This window comes from Ochotona curzoniae, unplaced genomic scaffold (genome assembly GCF_017591425.1).
Source record: "Ochotona curzoniae isolate NIBS_2020 unplaced genomic scaffold, NIBS_Ocur_1.0 contig_1014, whole genome shotgun sequence".
NCBI lineage: Eukaryota > Metazoa > Chordata > Mammalia > Lagomorpha > Ochotonidae > Ochotona > Ochotona curzoniae.
In genome coordinates, this window is record NW_024464920.1 from 33,213,634 (window position 1) to 33,229,536 (window position 15,903).

Consider the following 15,903-nt stretch of genomic DNA (forward strand, 5'->3'; position numbering starts at 1 on the left):
TAAATGCCTCTGACATTTGATGAAACACAGAACCCTGTTGTTGTCATGGGGTTTTGTTGGGAACAGAAAAACCTCTACACATGAAAGAGGTCTATGAACATTCCAAGTGGCACAAGGTTTAGGACCTTAAACCCTTGGAACTTGCGTGTCCTCAGAGGGAGAGGCAAGGTGACTCCTGCAGATCCGGAGGCAGCTTGAGGAGTTGCCAGCTACCCTGTAGCGTCGGCTTCTGCAGAATCTGATCCACTGTTCCAAGCAAATACATGCCAGCCAAAGGGCATGGGGTACCTGATAAAAAGCACCACCAAGGCCCCACCCTGTCTTCCCCTAGGGAGGCAAAGGACCTGGAACTCTGCACCTTGATCCTTGCAGGAGAGCAGAGGCCTCTGAGCTGTCACTAAGTTCATAGCTGGGACCCCTGTTATAAGAGATTCAAGGTAGACTAACAGTAAGAAAACATGCAGGTGGATTTCACAGAAATTTGTTGTGATCCCGGAGCCTTCCGAAGTAGAGGCCCAAGAAATCAAGAAAAACTGCAGTTTCATGCAGGGGCAAAAAAATCGGGTATGATCTAATGGCAATAAGCTGGGTGGATGGGGATTCTTGGATTCCTGAATGGCGTTCTGTTCTCCCAGGTGTGGGGCGGGACCCCTCTGGAATGACTTGTTTTCGGGAGACCAGGTCATGTAGGGTTTATGGCCCACTTAGGAGAAAATGGGTGAAGGGAATTTTTGTTAGTCTCTGTGGCCTGCTTCTGTTTCCTTCAATGCTGAGGGTATATATTTCAGGATAGTGTGTCCTGAGCTCTGTCACCTGAGTCCCAGGGTCTGTGGAGAAAATATGTCCTTTGGAGCCTGTCCTGCCTGTCTATAGCATGTATGTGTGCCCCTGAGTCTATATTTAACACACACATGCATGTGTGCATAACTTAACCCATCTTCTGCTAGAACAGAACACCACAGACTGAGAAATCTGTTTTTGAAAAGAAAAATGGAAATATTTCTTACAGCTCTGAGGACTGGGAAGTTGAGAATCAATGTGAGGGCCATCTTGCTTTACGTTGACAGCCAACACGAGAGAACAAAGCCACTCACTGCGACTCATTTGAGCGACAATATTCATCAGGCCTTGAAGGCAGAGCCCCCAGGACCCAAGCCCCTCCCACAGGGTCTCTCCAGCACTCTTGCTTTGGAGGTTGAGTTGCCAACAAATGGTTTTTGGAAGACACATTCCAACCAAAGCACATGCTTATCTATGTACACCTGTGTATACCTTGTACACAGAATGTGTGTTGATGCAGTACGCATGAGCTCATACATGTATTTGATGCCTTGGTTTTAATAGTAAATTGCCTTTTTCCATATCATTGCATATTCACATAGGGGACGTGAATATGTAATGTTCCTGGCTCATGAAGGGGACAGCAGAGTGTTCTTTTGTGTAGGTTTATTCTAGCTTATTTCATGGCTAGTGTTATTAAATGATTTCTCCTAGTTATTTTCTACTGTGACATCAGTGGTTACCCTGTGGTCACTCTGTCTGTGCTTTCTGCTTTTAACTGGGTCTGCTGATTTCGACTTCACATGGTCTGGAGATAAAAGATCAAGACCTTTTTTTTGCATCTTCACCTGTGTCAAGGGGTTGAAGGACCACGTAAGATTGGAGCAGGGGTCATAAAAGTCATATTAAGCTCAGGCTCTATAAGCACCCAGACCCAGCTGATGAGCTCAGCCTAGGTGTTTTAACCTCTCTGGAACTTCATATATTGGATCTATGAAACACACTTTGTAGCATTGCTGAGGGAAGAAGATAGTATATATTAAGTGCTTGGTATAGTGCTGGCACTTACTTGGTAAACCCTAAATCAAGTTAACCAAGTTAACCCAACTAGGGTGGGAATAGGCAGAACTTCCATGCTGACAATCTTAAAGTTCTGAAATATGTTGAAAAGTGCATAACAAATATTACTGTTTACTGACTATTTGAGTCTCTGTTCCTTCCTTTTCATGAGTGGACCAAAATAATGGAAGACTAACATACTGTCAACCTTGTAGGTATGGCAGGCTTCCTGGTGTTGCGGGGCGTGACTTGTGCAGTCCCACACAGAGCCCTGGCCTTCATTTATCACGCTATCCTCACCTTAAAATCCTGCTTTCTGGGCCCAGCTCTATGGTGCGGTGGTTAAGGTCCTAGCCTTGCACGCCCGGGATCCCATATGGGCGCCGGTTCTAATCCCGGCAGCCCCGCTTCCCTTCCAGCTCCCTGCCTGTGGCCTGGGAAAGCAGCAGAGGACGGCCCAAAGCTTTGGGACCCTGCACCCGCGTGGGAGACCCGGAAGAGGCTCCTGGCTTCGGATCGGCATAGCATCGGCCCGTTGCGCTCACTTGGGGAGTGAAATATCGGACGGAAGATCTTCCTCTCTGTCTCTCCTCTCTGTATATCCGCCTTTCCGATAAAAATAAAATAAACCTTTAAAAAAAAATCCTGCTTTCATTTTGCACTGGGACCCACAAGGTAAATATTTCCGTTGATCAGGCTGTGGGAGGATGAAATAAAAACTCACAAAACACTGAGTGTAGTTCCTAAATGAACAGAACAGTTATTTTTTAATGAACAGAGACAACCACGATAAGCACATTAAAGATGTTCTAATTATGACAACAATAGTGTGAGATAAATATGTGATTAATGTCATTTTAAGGACAAAAGAACTGAGGCCCAAGAAGTTAAATTATCCACTCAGATCACAGGAAAAAGCCGGAGCTTGAATCCAAACTAAAGTCTTTGTCACCGAGAGTGCACAGCAATTGACCTGCTGTATGGTCAGTTCCCTTCCTGCCTTCCCCCCCAGAACCTCCCTGTGCAATCCAGTGTTCACGTTTCTTTGCTCCCTTTGCAAGAGACAATCTTGAATCTCCTCCATACCTGACACATGGTGATGCTACAGCAGACAGGGAGACACCTGGCTCCTTCTTACCCCCAGTCCTCTTCAGAGCTGCTGGTACAGACTTCCGTAGATGACCCAGTGAAACCAGTCTGGTGACAGCTCAGCTTGCTTGCTTCCTTGGGCTTCCAGTAAGGCCAGCTTCAGATGATATAAGACCTAACCAGGTCCATGAGCCTCAGTGGGAGACCTGCCCATGCTGGGCTTCCTGGCTAGGGGTGGAATGGGAGTTGTAACGGCTTCCTGTTACCGCTTGTGCATCCTTAATTCAAAAATGCAAATTCCGGAAGGCTCCAAAACTGAAAGATTTTTGAACACTGTTACAAAACAAGTGGAAAGTTCCATACTTGTTCTTCCTGTTCCAGTAAAAACATAGACACACCTTCAGACTGTGTGCATAGGGCATATGTGAAACAAATGAATGTTGCATTTGGAATTGGGTCTCATCCTCAAGATATGTACCAGTAATCTGAAATCCAAAGTATTTCTGGTCCCAAATATTTTGGATAAGGGACCCTCCACCTGGACCAGTAAACTGAGGACATGGCCATCTGGCCTGTGACAATGATCCCTTGCCTTCCTACAGTGAATGCCAGAATGTGAGTTACTCTGCCCACTCCCTTCTCTGCCAAAAAAGAGAGAGGATCTTTTTGATACCGCTAAGAGGCAGGCGTAGAGAATTGAATGCACGAGTTCTCATGCAGTTGTAGTCAGTGAGTGTTATCTCTGAGCTAGAAATTTTAAAATGTGGCTGTTTTCATCTCTTGGCTTGCTAGATGTGAATTTTGAGTGTGACAATGAAACTGCTTGTTGTTTGAAATCAATTCCCTAAGTGGCTGTTTGCTTAAGACTTTTGTAATGTGAACAGAGATTGGGGTGGGGGGAGTGGAGAAGCCATCTGCTCTGGCATCATCTTCCAATGACTAGGTCAAATAACTACAGAGCGCACTGGAGAGGATCCAGCCAAACACTCTGTCTGTTGTCTCCAGCCCCAGCCTGCACTCCTGGGCTGTCGTGTCTATGTGGAGACCCACATTACTAGGGGGAAGCTTGCTGTGAGATCAGATAAAACCAAGAGGGAGAGGACTGAGGTGAACTCCCTGGCTTCCCACCTGCATGTCCTTGGGACCAGTGAAACCAACCACCTTGGATTTCAACTGAGCGGCAAACCTTCTGGAGAAACTCAGCATCTTTTCTTTCTGACTTTAGCTGTACATGTTCTAGATTACAGTTCACATGAATGAAAGTGTTTATAAATTAAATTCATGATTTTTTATTTTCTTCCATTACTGTTTGGGTTCTGGAATCAGTTCTGTCAAAATCTGAGATGATTTTCAGGTTTTTTGAAATATAACCTGTCACAATTTATAAAACATTCTTCAGTATGTTTCTTCCTCTAAATTCATGTGCGGCTTTTTGTTTGTGTTTATTTTTTTCTCTTTTTGCTATTAGGCATTCATGCAACCTCACTTGCTGGGAAATGAGTTCACACATTTGGAGTTTCCAAGGAGAGTACAGAGAAAGGAACTTGGAAAGAAGATGCTCTACAGGGACTTTAATATGACAGGCTGGTAAGAACATGCCTCTCTCTACCTCAGCACCACCACACTGTGCATGATGGAAATCTGAAAAGCCACCTTCACAGCTTGGGTCAGGAGACACAGCCAGACCTGGGTTTCTGATGACAGACAAGGGGCCACACCCACCTGTACTATTTCCGTATAGAATCAGGTCTCAACCACAGGCTCCAGTTTGCCTCTGGTTCTCTGAGGCCTTCCTTAGGCATGCCAGACCCCATGATGCTAACCTAATTCCTCACCTCACATGGAATAAAAATATGGGAGCTTTCAAAATGCATTCGAGTTTTTCAGGATTGTGAAAGCAGCAGAGGGAGTGGGAGGCATGGGACAAGGTTAGTGGAGGCAGGCTGCCTTCAGTTTGAATCCTGACTCTGACTTTGCTGAATGAACAAGCCTGAGTGTATGTCTGAACCCCCTTAAAGCCCGTTTTTCCATGGGCTCTTTTAGGAAGGATCATTGTGAGGACTGGAGATATAAAGGCATTCTCGTTATTTTATCACATTCACATTGAAGTGTGTGTGTGCAGAACACACCTATGTAAATATCAAAACCTCGTCTAAGACCTAATGTGTTTCTCCTGTATTTATGGTGTATATGATGATAGTTACTTAAATGAGGTTCTTCAAAACACTAATGCGAAAAGGTATTAATTATGAGTTTATATTGGTGCAAGAAAAAACTTTGAAACCCTTACATACTTTTCGTGAAACATATCTTCTGTGCATTAGGAAAAGAGTTTTTTGTAGCAAAAGAAATTCATTTTTATTCCCATTTTCCCATGAACTTTTTTGAAGTCCTCTGATACATCACAGACATGGTATCAGAATTAAATGAGACTGGGGCCTGGCAGTCGGCAATATGATCCTAATAGGTGGACCTCCTTCCTGTCCAGAGAATTAAAAGAGAATGAGACGATGTGTATTGCCAGCAAAGGCACAAAAAAAAAAAAGAGATTTCATTATCTTTTCTTCATTAGCCAAAATAAACTATCTCAAATGGCCACAGCCTGAATTCCTGTTTAGGCTGGGCACCTATTAGGAACAAGCTGAACTTCCCAGTAAAGATAAAAGACTGAGCAAAGTGACTTCGTGGCGTCCTTTTACACCCAAAAGAAGGTCAGCTTCTGTATCTGGTCATCTTCCTTTAGAATGAGATTGGAAACCTGCTGCCTGAGAGCCAGACTCCACCTGCCACTCTGTAAATATTTTTTAATACAGTATACCTATGTGATCTACTAGCTTCACACTGCAAACAGTGATTAGTTAGCACAGAGACTGTGGCCTGTGACAACTGAAATATTTACTCCTTTTCTAAAGCATGAATGGGAGGCTCGTGAAGGGCTTGCTGGATTTGCGGCTCTGAGTCATGATTCTAACGCTAACTGGGGTTTCTTAGAAAGTTATTTTTTTTTTATTTCAACAAATCAGATCAGTACTTCTGCAGAAAAGTTGAAGGTGCGATGCGGTATAATTCAGAAAAGCACTGTAGTGTTTGGTCTGGGAATTGTACAGGGGAACACATAGACATGGGGGCATCTAAAAGACCGCCAGGAAAGTGGCCAAGTAGAATAGAAGGACTGTGGGAAACAGACTGGGCTGGTATTGAGGGAGCATAATAGGAGACAAGGGAAGCCAGTGAGACACTCTGTGTTGCTGTGAGAGGCTGGAGTTTGCCCTTGTGTACTCGTCAGGAGACTTAAAGGGAGGCTGCATTTTTGTTTTGCTTTGGAAGACTATCCTAAGAAAAGTTGAAAGGAGATTGAATGCAAGAGGGAGCAGATGGAGGTGTCCAGAGGAAAGCTATCATGGAAATACACGTGTGGCACCTCAAGGGCAACAAGAGGAAGGACTTAGAAAACAGAGAAAGAAAGGCAGTAAGCGAGAAACTGAATTTTAGGCCAAGGTGTAATTCATCAATGGTTCCAATCACCTGTTCGTCTCCTCACTTAGTCTGTTAGGTCCCACACCTGTCCTCTGCCTGATTCATGGTAAACAGGCAATGCTCCTGTGCTGACGGATGGGAAAGAGGTGTAATTGACCAAGGGCTCAAGGGCAGGTTGGTGTTATAGACTGGAAATTAGAAGGATGGGAATGACGAGTTTGCATTTAAGACGTGAAGCAGCATGAGTGTTCTAGCTGTGCCAAAAAGGCAAAGTCGCTGAGAGCAGTCAAAGCAAGCTTGGTGAATATCACACTTAGGATTTTGTCATGGTGGGGGGTGGGGGGAGTGTTCTTCGTAGCAGGTGCTTTGCATCCCTGCAGAGTGGGAGGGAGGAGCAGCTGCTGCCTCTAGCTTTGGGAAGCATCCCCAAGGATGTGATAAGCTTTGGCACTTTTTAATGGGCATGATACTTTCAAGGGTTTAAAGGTTCCACTGGAACCTCTTTTTGTAAGTAGAACGTACGATGAGATTGGTGGGGAGGCCGGTTAAAAATTATATTTCCCTCTTCCTTCCTTTGAAGATGCGCGCGCGAGCGTGTGTGTGTGTGTGTGTGTGTGTGTATGTTGAGTGTCTGGTACTTTTTTTTAAACAAATACTGGACATTGTGTTCCTAGAGAAAGAATGAAAAAAAACAGAGAAGGAAAGGAAATGAAAAACTAAATGATTTAGGTCAAGAAATAAATGTAAGTGGTAAGTCACGGATGACTCCAGCCACCTATTTATAGCTGTCTCCTCAGCTAGTGTGTAAGCTCCTTCTTAAAGCTCATCTTACTGTAAGCTGATTTTTGAAATGTAGATAAATTCAGGAACTCAGTGTTATCCAACTTTTTCGGCACACAGCCCTCTCCCCCGCCCTCTCCATCTCCCCCCATCGCCTCTGCAGCCCCTCTGCTGCCTTAGAGCAGTCCCAAGCAGTCCATAAATGGGCTTTTAATTGGATGGAACGTCACAGAAGATATAAATAATTGCTGATCCCAGACTGAGAATGGTTTCTGTCAGATATGATTTGCCGATTTGCATTGACCACAGGCAGAAATTTATGCTCACCTTTGTGCGTTGCCTGCCCGTTCTGCCGTTTCATGTGGAATGGGACTGGAGCAGAAGGAAAGCCCGTGGTGTGTGTCAGAACTGGGGAAGCTGAAAGCCAATTTAGATCACTACCTGTGCGGAAAGTGCCTCCCTAACTTTAATGAGTTTCTCTCTCTCTTTAATCTTTTTACCATCTAACTGAAGCCTCCGATCTAGCAGTTAATTTTTAGGGCTTACAAAAGTTGAGGTCGCATATTGTAGCCCCTCAGTTGTCCGCAGAGAAGGACTAGAAAATCAGCTCCCAGAGAGAGCTGCGGAGCTGTCTCCCCTTTCCCCATGGAAGCCTTAACTTAACCGCAGAGTTGCTGCAGTTGAATCGGAGTAAACTGGTGAGCATTTGAGGGTGTCCTGCTCACGGGTGGACACAAGACTTTGCCTAGTGTTTTATATTTCTTGGGTTCAAAAGTAGCCTTGGGCTGAAAACTCATTTCTTTGAATCCTTTCTAGCAAATACAGGGTCCACCTACTGCAATGCTTTTTGTTTGTTTAACAGAAGGAGATGGGTTATCTCTGATCCACTGCGTCATTCCCCAAATGCGTGCAGCTGCTGGAGCTGGGCCAGGCCCAAGCCAGGAGCCTGATCTCAAGCTGTGTTTCCCCTGTGGGTAGAAGGGTCCCTCGCACTTGAGCCATTGTCTGCTTCTTCCCAGTGTGCGCATTCTTAGGACTCTGGAGTCCAGTACTCCGCTGTGGGATGTGGGTGTCCCCACCAGCATCTTCACCACCACACCCAATACCTGCCCGTGCAAAGTCATTTAATCCTTGGCATAAATTTCCAACTGTCAAGATTTTCCTTTCTCCGTTTGTCCTCCGTGAATCATGTCGGTAACAGGACTAGCTAACACTTGTCAGGACTACTAAGAATTACACAGTGTTCTAGAGCTTTGCGTAACTGCCCACGTTTGACCCTTAAAACAGGCCTCTGAAGTAGGTACATTTTCCAGATGAGGAAACCCAGGCACAGAGGCTGTGTGTCTCAGGGCTGCACAGCGGGGAAGAGGAAATGGCTGGGATCTGCACGGGAAAACATGCCTGCAAAGAGCTGTCAGAGGTGGGACGATCCCTCTCCCGGCCCCGCGCTCATTCTGCTGGCAATCAGGTCGCGTCCGGGAGGGACATGGAGGTTACACCCGTGTACGAGAAGCAGGGCAAGGTGAAACGGACTTAGTCCATCATGAACTCCAGCGTGGACCGAAGCTGAGGACCCTCTGTCCTCAGGGTCCGTGTCTCCTTCACAGGGCTGTGGGAGACAGCAGGCTGCCATGGAGCATTTGAGGAGCTGCTGAGCCAGTGATTTGTCTAGTTCCCGATGTGACCCTGTAGACCACTGGTCAAATAAACCGTGAGGCTTCGCACTCATCACCAAGCACCTGTGTGTGATTTGGGGGCGGGGGAGGGGAGGATGAGGGAGATCCCAGAAGAACCGAGTCTCCTATGCTCAGGAAAATTGACTGTTCTCATTAGGAGAGCATCGTGCCAGCTTTCCGCGGTGTGTCTGCAGCAGGGAGGAAGTGTGGGAGAGGCTGTCGGCTCTGGGCAGCCTTGTCTCGTAATTAAGGATAAGTCTGTTGCCTCCTAACCGGGATCCTTTCTCTCCCACCCTCCTGCTTTTCTCAGAGACTGTGGAGCAGCTTGGCAGGCCCAGATTGTTTAGAGGACAAAAGGTTATTGTCCCCAGGCCCTTCATAATGAAATTGGTCTCTTCGCTGGCTCCCCCCAGCTCCCCTTCCCCCCTCCGCTCCGAGAGTTGGCACCATGGCTTGATTTACAAAGCCTTTTTCTTCCCAGTGCCCCCCAGCGCCACGCCAGTCCCCCCGAGGTGGCCTTCCTCTGCTCTCACCATCACCCGCTCAGTCCTCACCTTCTGTGCCTGGTATCATTCGTCCTGGTGCCAGAATGCCCAAGCCAGTGCAGTGCCCCTCCTCCCAGCCCTTTGTGTGGTGCTACGATTGCAGGATACACACTGGAGCTGGCATTGTGTCATCTGTCCTGACCCGCTGCCCTTGGAGCTGTCTCAGGCCTTAATTTGCTGGCAAGCAGCAATGTTGTTGAGCAGAAACGACAGTGTCTTCCAGCTGGCTTTGTGGCTCCAGGTCCCTGTGCCTGTGACTGCTGGGGCCCTTGCTTTCTCATCTAGGATCGCTGTTCTCCGTGCCCTGGGTCCAACCACATGGGGTGACCAGCAAGCTGTGGGCCCCAGAGGACACTGCGATGGGAGGGAGCTGCAGCTTCCCTGCCCTGGCTCCAGGCCAGATTCTCCAGCAGCTGTTCTTGGGCTGATGGGATTTGTAGAGAGAGCAAGGGCCAAGGAAGAAAAGGCCATCGTGTGTCTGCGAGATTGTTTCCAGATGGTTCTGGTTATGAGCAGAATACACCAGAATTCTTTTCTTTAAGCCAAACCTTTCTCAACATTTTTGATGGTTTTCTTTCAAGAGAGAGGCTGAGCTGGTAACTTGAGAGGATCACATGGTGTTTTTACTTAGCAGATGGAATACTGTTTGGGGCAAAGGGCTGTGTGGGCACTGGCTCTGCCAGGGCTCTGGAGCTTTTGACAAATCTGGGGCCCCCCGTCTCTCCTTGCTGCCAGCCTCCATGTCTGCCGGTCAGGAGCTTTGTTCAGCTCCTCAGAGCTTCTGGGAGAGAAGTGCTCCATTAGGAAGATTCCAGAGCAGTGACCTTTTATTCTTGTGTTTTGTAGCCCTTTACTTTTTATGATTCTAACTTGATGATCTGTCGGGGTAATTTTCCCCTCCTCTGTTTCCTTCAGTGCTGTGAGCACATCAGGGGATTTTCCACAGGGAACAGAGTGGAGTCAACCGTCATTTTCTCCTTTTAGCACTCACTGCCTTTGTTAAGGTCAGAGACCTTTGCTGTCTCTGTTTGCGAGTGTGGTAGCCGCTGGCCACCAGTGACCACTTAGGTTTAAATTAGTTGAAATTTAGTAAAATTGAAAGTTCATGTCCCCATTCATGGTGACCATATCTCAGTTGCTCAGTGACCACTGAATTGGACAGGGCAGTTGCAAAACCTCATCGAATGTTCTACTGGAGCGTCCTGTGGTCCAGCGAATTGGACTGAGTGTGCCTAGAAGTTAAAGTGGAATATGGTGCAAACTGCTGTCTGAAGAACATCCTGACAACAAGTAATTTAGTTTCAAGATTTAGATATTTATTTGAAAGAGTTACAGGGGGAGAGAGGCAGAGCAGGCTTCCATCCACTGGTTCACTCCCCAAATAGCCAGGGTTGGGCTGGGCTGAAGCAAGGAGCCTAGAGCTGCTTCTGGGTCTCCCACATGAGTGCAAGGGTCCAAGGACTTGAACCATCCACCACTGCTTTCCCAGGCCGTAAGCAGGGAGCTGGGTCAGAAGTAGAGCAGCAGGGATACCACCCACTGCCCATGTAAGATGTTAGCACTGTAGGCTGCGGCTTTACTGTTACATAACAAAACCAATAGTTAAAAAGAATTTTTTGAAAGATACTCATAAGCCAGGAAACCCCCAGCTCTGTTGCCATGAGGCTGAGTCAACCACGGGTGGGTTTCTGTCCACTTCCCATATCTTCCGAGGTATTGCTCATTGTGCTTAGGTGCAATTTGACTTGCCTCTGGCAGTCACCCATTAGACAGCAGAGAAGTTCTGTCCTGCTGCTCAACCTCGAGAGAGACCTATTTCATCTGGCCCCTCTTAGTGTGCCTGCCTCTTCTTGCATAACATCCTGGAAGCTGTCCCCCGGCCTCTGGCCGCTGCCTCCTGGATGAAGAAGAGCTATGGGCACTCGTGGCCCTCTTGCTTGTCCGTTGACTTCTTGGGGAGCATTTTTAACTCCAAGAATCTGATGAAAGAGCAATTTCACTTGCAAGCCTCTCCCTTCTGTGTAGAGTTGACATTGGTTCTGATCTTGCACCTGGAGCCCGGCTCTGGAGGGGTGAGCAGTCCCACAGCTTTGGGCTTCTCACCAACCTGCCAAAGCTGCTCTGGAGAGAGCGGCCACCGGGATACAGCCCCAGCTATGTCTAGAACTGCCCACTTGAAATGTACCAATAGTGTAGCTGTGACTTCTGTCGAATTCTTTATGGCTCTGCCCCCATGGCCTCTGACAGCTCATTCAGGCCAGCTTGATGGGGAAGTAGAGGCCCAGATTGAGAAATGCCATAGCATGCTTTATGAAGCTGACTCCAGAGCTGTGTCTGCATTTAATAGAAATTGATTTATTGACTCAAGCACAGACACCCTCTGACCAAAACCCCAGGCCTTCTCCTCCACAGGACCTCCTAATAAAGCAGCCCCAACTGACACTTTTCATTAGCTGTCGTACTGATTCCCCGAGGCAGCTTTTAAAGGGACAGTGTCCCTCTTTGGGGCCAGCATTTATATATCGGCCATGCCTGTGGGTCTAATTAACTCAGCATTAGGAGTCTTACTTGGAAAGTCTGCATTTTCTAACAGCTTGACTCTTGAGTTTTAAAGAGTAATTGAAAAACTCAAAGTCTGTGCTTTTCCTTCCTTTTGCTTTTAATCACTCTTAACCTAGTCTTGGGAAACTTACCTGCAGATGCCTCCGGCTGGCGTTTCGGAAGCCCGGAAGGGTTTCTCAGTCCCGCCCCACTGCCAAGGCTGACGTCGCCGCTTGCCCCAGACTTCCCTGGGAGGCGTTTCAGGCTCGCCAGAGAAATATCACATTTTAATTTGATAATTACTTCATAAGAAAGCAGGCCTTTCCCTAGTGAAACCTGGCCTTCATTTCCTCCCGGCAACTTGTATTTTCATAATTTAATGATTATGGGCCTCCTCGGCAGCAGTCTAATTGCGGAAAGCAATCTGAAAATCTTACTTCGTGGAGACAGGAGGTTGGTGGTGGTGGTGGGGGCGGGGGTGGCACGCTGAGTTATTATTTTGGAGAAATCCAACCCCAAACCTCAACAGATTGCCCAGGAGAGGGATTGGCTGGGGCTGGCCAAAAGGGGCCCCTGGAAAAAGTCGTGGTGTCCCTGGTTCCAGAGGGGGGCTGGAGCTGAGGTCGAGTGGGCCAGCCCCATGCCGGGAGGGTATGCTCGCGCCTGAGATGATGAATGGTTATTTGTGATGTGCATGTTCTGCATCTTTTCAAGACTTGCAGCTCTAGCTGCAGGAGCAGCAGGGAAGAAAGCCGGCCCTGCTGCGTGCAGCACATCTCCTGACAGTGATGAATGGCTCCCTGCTCCCACCCCGCACAGGAGGCCAGAGGAGGCGATCGGCTCTTTACAAATGGTTGCAAGCCCAGACAGGCAGGCTTTGTCAGGCCACGGGGAAGAAGATAAAAAGAGATGCCCCACCAGCTCTCTGCCTATTGATCCGTCCATACGGCCTGCGCACACACACACACACACCCACACACACACACACACACACACCCTCCCTTCTCCCCACACCCCCGCCCCATTTTTCTCGCTCACTCTCATGTCAGCTTCAATAGTAAGTGGAAGTTTATTGTTCCTAAACTGGGTGAGCCCATCCCCCTTCTGACCCCTCAGACCTTTGAACAGTTTAGGAACTTGTCTGTACCCAAACACCTACGGAGGGCAAACCTCCCACTTGTCTCCTGTACACCACCCCACTTGGCTAAGGGAGTTTAGAGATGTGAGATGCCTGCAGAAATCCCTGTGGAAATAACCAGCGTCTCTGTTATACACCTGCTGCATTTCAGAGTTGAGTAGTAGTAAAGAATGGGGATGTGTCGGCCAGACAGCCCCACACGAATGATTTGGACAAATCACATCACTGCTCTTGGCCTTGATTTCCCACATGTAAGATGGAGCTGCTTAGAGTACTTGATAGTAAGATGTCGTGAATTAGTAGATCAGGCACACTGGACAGTGCTGGTGTGTAGTAGGTGCTCAATAGTTGTCTAGTACTATCATCATGAGGTAGTATAGAATGTGAAAGAGTCAGCAAGAGCCAGTTCTTTCCCCGGGAGGCTTGCCATCTAGTGTATGTAGAGACTGTTTTGCAAGGTAAGTTAGAAACCACAAAGCAAAGATCACGGAACCAAGAAACTGACAGAGTCAAGGTGTGATAGCCACTGTGCCTGACAGAACTGTCCCATAGCATGGCAGGACTGAGACAAGCTCAAATCTAGGCGAAGAAGATCGTTAACAGCCCAGAAGCTGTGTTCTGACCCCTCTGTCCTGATTGCTGTTTTGGGGGACTGGGGGTGGGGCTTTCTGTTCTGTAAACCGTGTCTACCTTCTCAGACTTAGTGCTGGACATTTTAATGTGGCCCTGCAGCCATCCAGAGCTGTACTCGGCATGCTAGGGCACCATGCCCAACAGGGCCCAAACTATGACCTAGGGCATGTTAGTATCCAAGGCATTGCTTCGTGAAAATTCATTGAATACTATTTCACCTTTAACTCTGTTCCTTAAATCTCAGCTGCGGGGAAAAAATCGGTTGGAACTTGTGCACAAGTAAAACTAGCCAGGCAAAACACAAGGGTTACTAGAGAGGGCTTAGAGAAAGGGCTTTTGGTTATGCAGAGAGGGAATGGTTGATGTTGAGATATGAGGTCCAGGGTGGGGAGGACTTGGGAGGATTGTGTTTGGTACCAGAAATCTGGGTGGTAACAAAGGCTTCCTGAGGATTGGGTTCTGGAAGAAAGGTCATTGTGGACAAAGGGCACAGCTCAGGCAGAGCCCCAGAGAGATGAAATAGGATGTAGGTTTGAGGAATGTGGAAGTCACAGGTAATATTCAGCATAGGTTGACAGTTGGTATAGAGGGAGAGGCTCTGTAGAACTGTCACAGGTCCTGGGATTCCCTGCTGGGCCAGACACTAAACCCTTCATTTACTAGTATCCCTTAGAACTCCCCTGTGTTGATGGGCCTGGCTCATTGCTTATCAATAAATAGTGAAGCATTCCAGTGTCGGACACTGTGTTCGCTATTACGTGGGCAGATGTCAGCCAGCAATAGTCCTTGTGGGAGCCTCACAGGGCAAGCATAGGACCACCGTGGGCATAAAGTGAAGCACTGAACTAGGCCAGTAGGTTAGAGTCAAGTCCTGGGCAAGCTTGAATGCCGTGCTAAGGATGGCAATGACCTTACATGCGTTTATCTCCCTCCTTCCTTGCCCCGCTCCCCCTTCAGAGCTCTTCTCTGGAAAATGTGTATGTAAATGAAACAGCAGGGCAGAAGTAGAGAGCTGACAGTGTATTCAGCAGGACATATGGGCCAGTCCTCAGCCTATTTATAGGTCCCTATTTTAAGGAAATTCCAGGGAAGTAGGTGCTATGGCACTCCTACACGTTTTCCAGGTACTTTGCAAGCCTGAACCTGCCGAGGAAATGTGTAGCTGCATAGAAGCAGCACTCCTACAGCAACAGTTGTTCGCCCTGGCTAGGACTTGGCAAAGGCACTTTGCTTTTCCCTGCCCATTAGGTTCGGAGTAGGAGACTAGGATTGCTGCATTCCAGGTGCCATGGAGGGGCTGACTCTGATGGCCTAAGAGCAGCTGTATCAGATTCAGCTTGGATGCTGGTTTAGAACACATGATTGGGGCTGACATGACCCAGAGAGTCAAACCACCACACTGTGACACCAGCATCCCGTGGCAGAGCACCAGTTTAAGTCCTGCGAAGGCAGTGGTTGTTGACCAAGTATGTGGGCTCCTGCCTGCCATGTGGGACACAGAGATGACATTCTGGACTCCTGACTTAGCCCGGCCCTGGCTGTTGTGGCCGTTTCAAGGGTGAAACGGATGGCAGATCTCTATATTTCTCCTCTGCCACCCCTATCTCTCTGTCACTTTGCCTTTCAAATAAACAAATGAATAAATTTTTAAAACCAGTGTCTCCTCATCTTACTGCAGGAGTCCACATGCAAGAGCTGTGGAGCCTCCACTCCAAATCCCAAAGCAGCCTGCAGATGTGGAACCCCAAGGCTCCTTCAGAATAAGGTTAAGGTGTGATGTTAGGAACCGAGCACAGATCTTTCTGTAAGAACTGGAAAGCATGGTAAGAGGGATATCGGGAGCATCTTGAGGGTCAGTGTACTATTTGTCAACCATGCCTCTCCCTTAACGTAGCAAGGCCCTGCGGAAACTTTAGGAGATTTCCACAGGGATGGAAGCAGCACATTTTGCTTTCGGCTTTTTACCTTGTCACTCAGCCGCATTCTAAGTTCAGCTTCCCCTGGGGTTGAATTGGCTTCATCAGTCTTTCAGGGTGAATGAGAGGCTGTGTGCCATGCTCAGTAGCCTAAGACTGCTTCGCTTACTCACTGTCCTCTCGGTGGATCATCTGTGGTATTGGACATTGGAGCTACAAAGAAGAATAAAATAGGTTAAGCCACTGTGCGTGATGCCAGCATCTCCTGT

At 47.7% G+C, this 15,903-nt stretch overlaps 1 protein-coding gene across 1 annotated transcript in view; it reads left to right on the forward strand.

Moving 5' to 3' along the window:
• Window positions 1-15,903, forward strand: part of PPM1H (protein phosphatase, Mg2+/Mn2+ dependent 1H) — a 220,832-nt gene that overhangs the window by 155,530 nt on the left and 49,399 nt on the right. Inside the window, exon 6 of the mRNA XM_040982551.1 lies at window positions 4,397-4,515. Coding sequence (XP_040838485.1) covers window positions 4,397-4,515 — 119 coding nt within the window. The remainder of the gene's footprint in view (window positions 1-4,396; window positions 4,516-15,903) is intronic.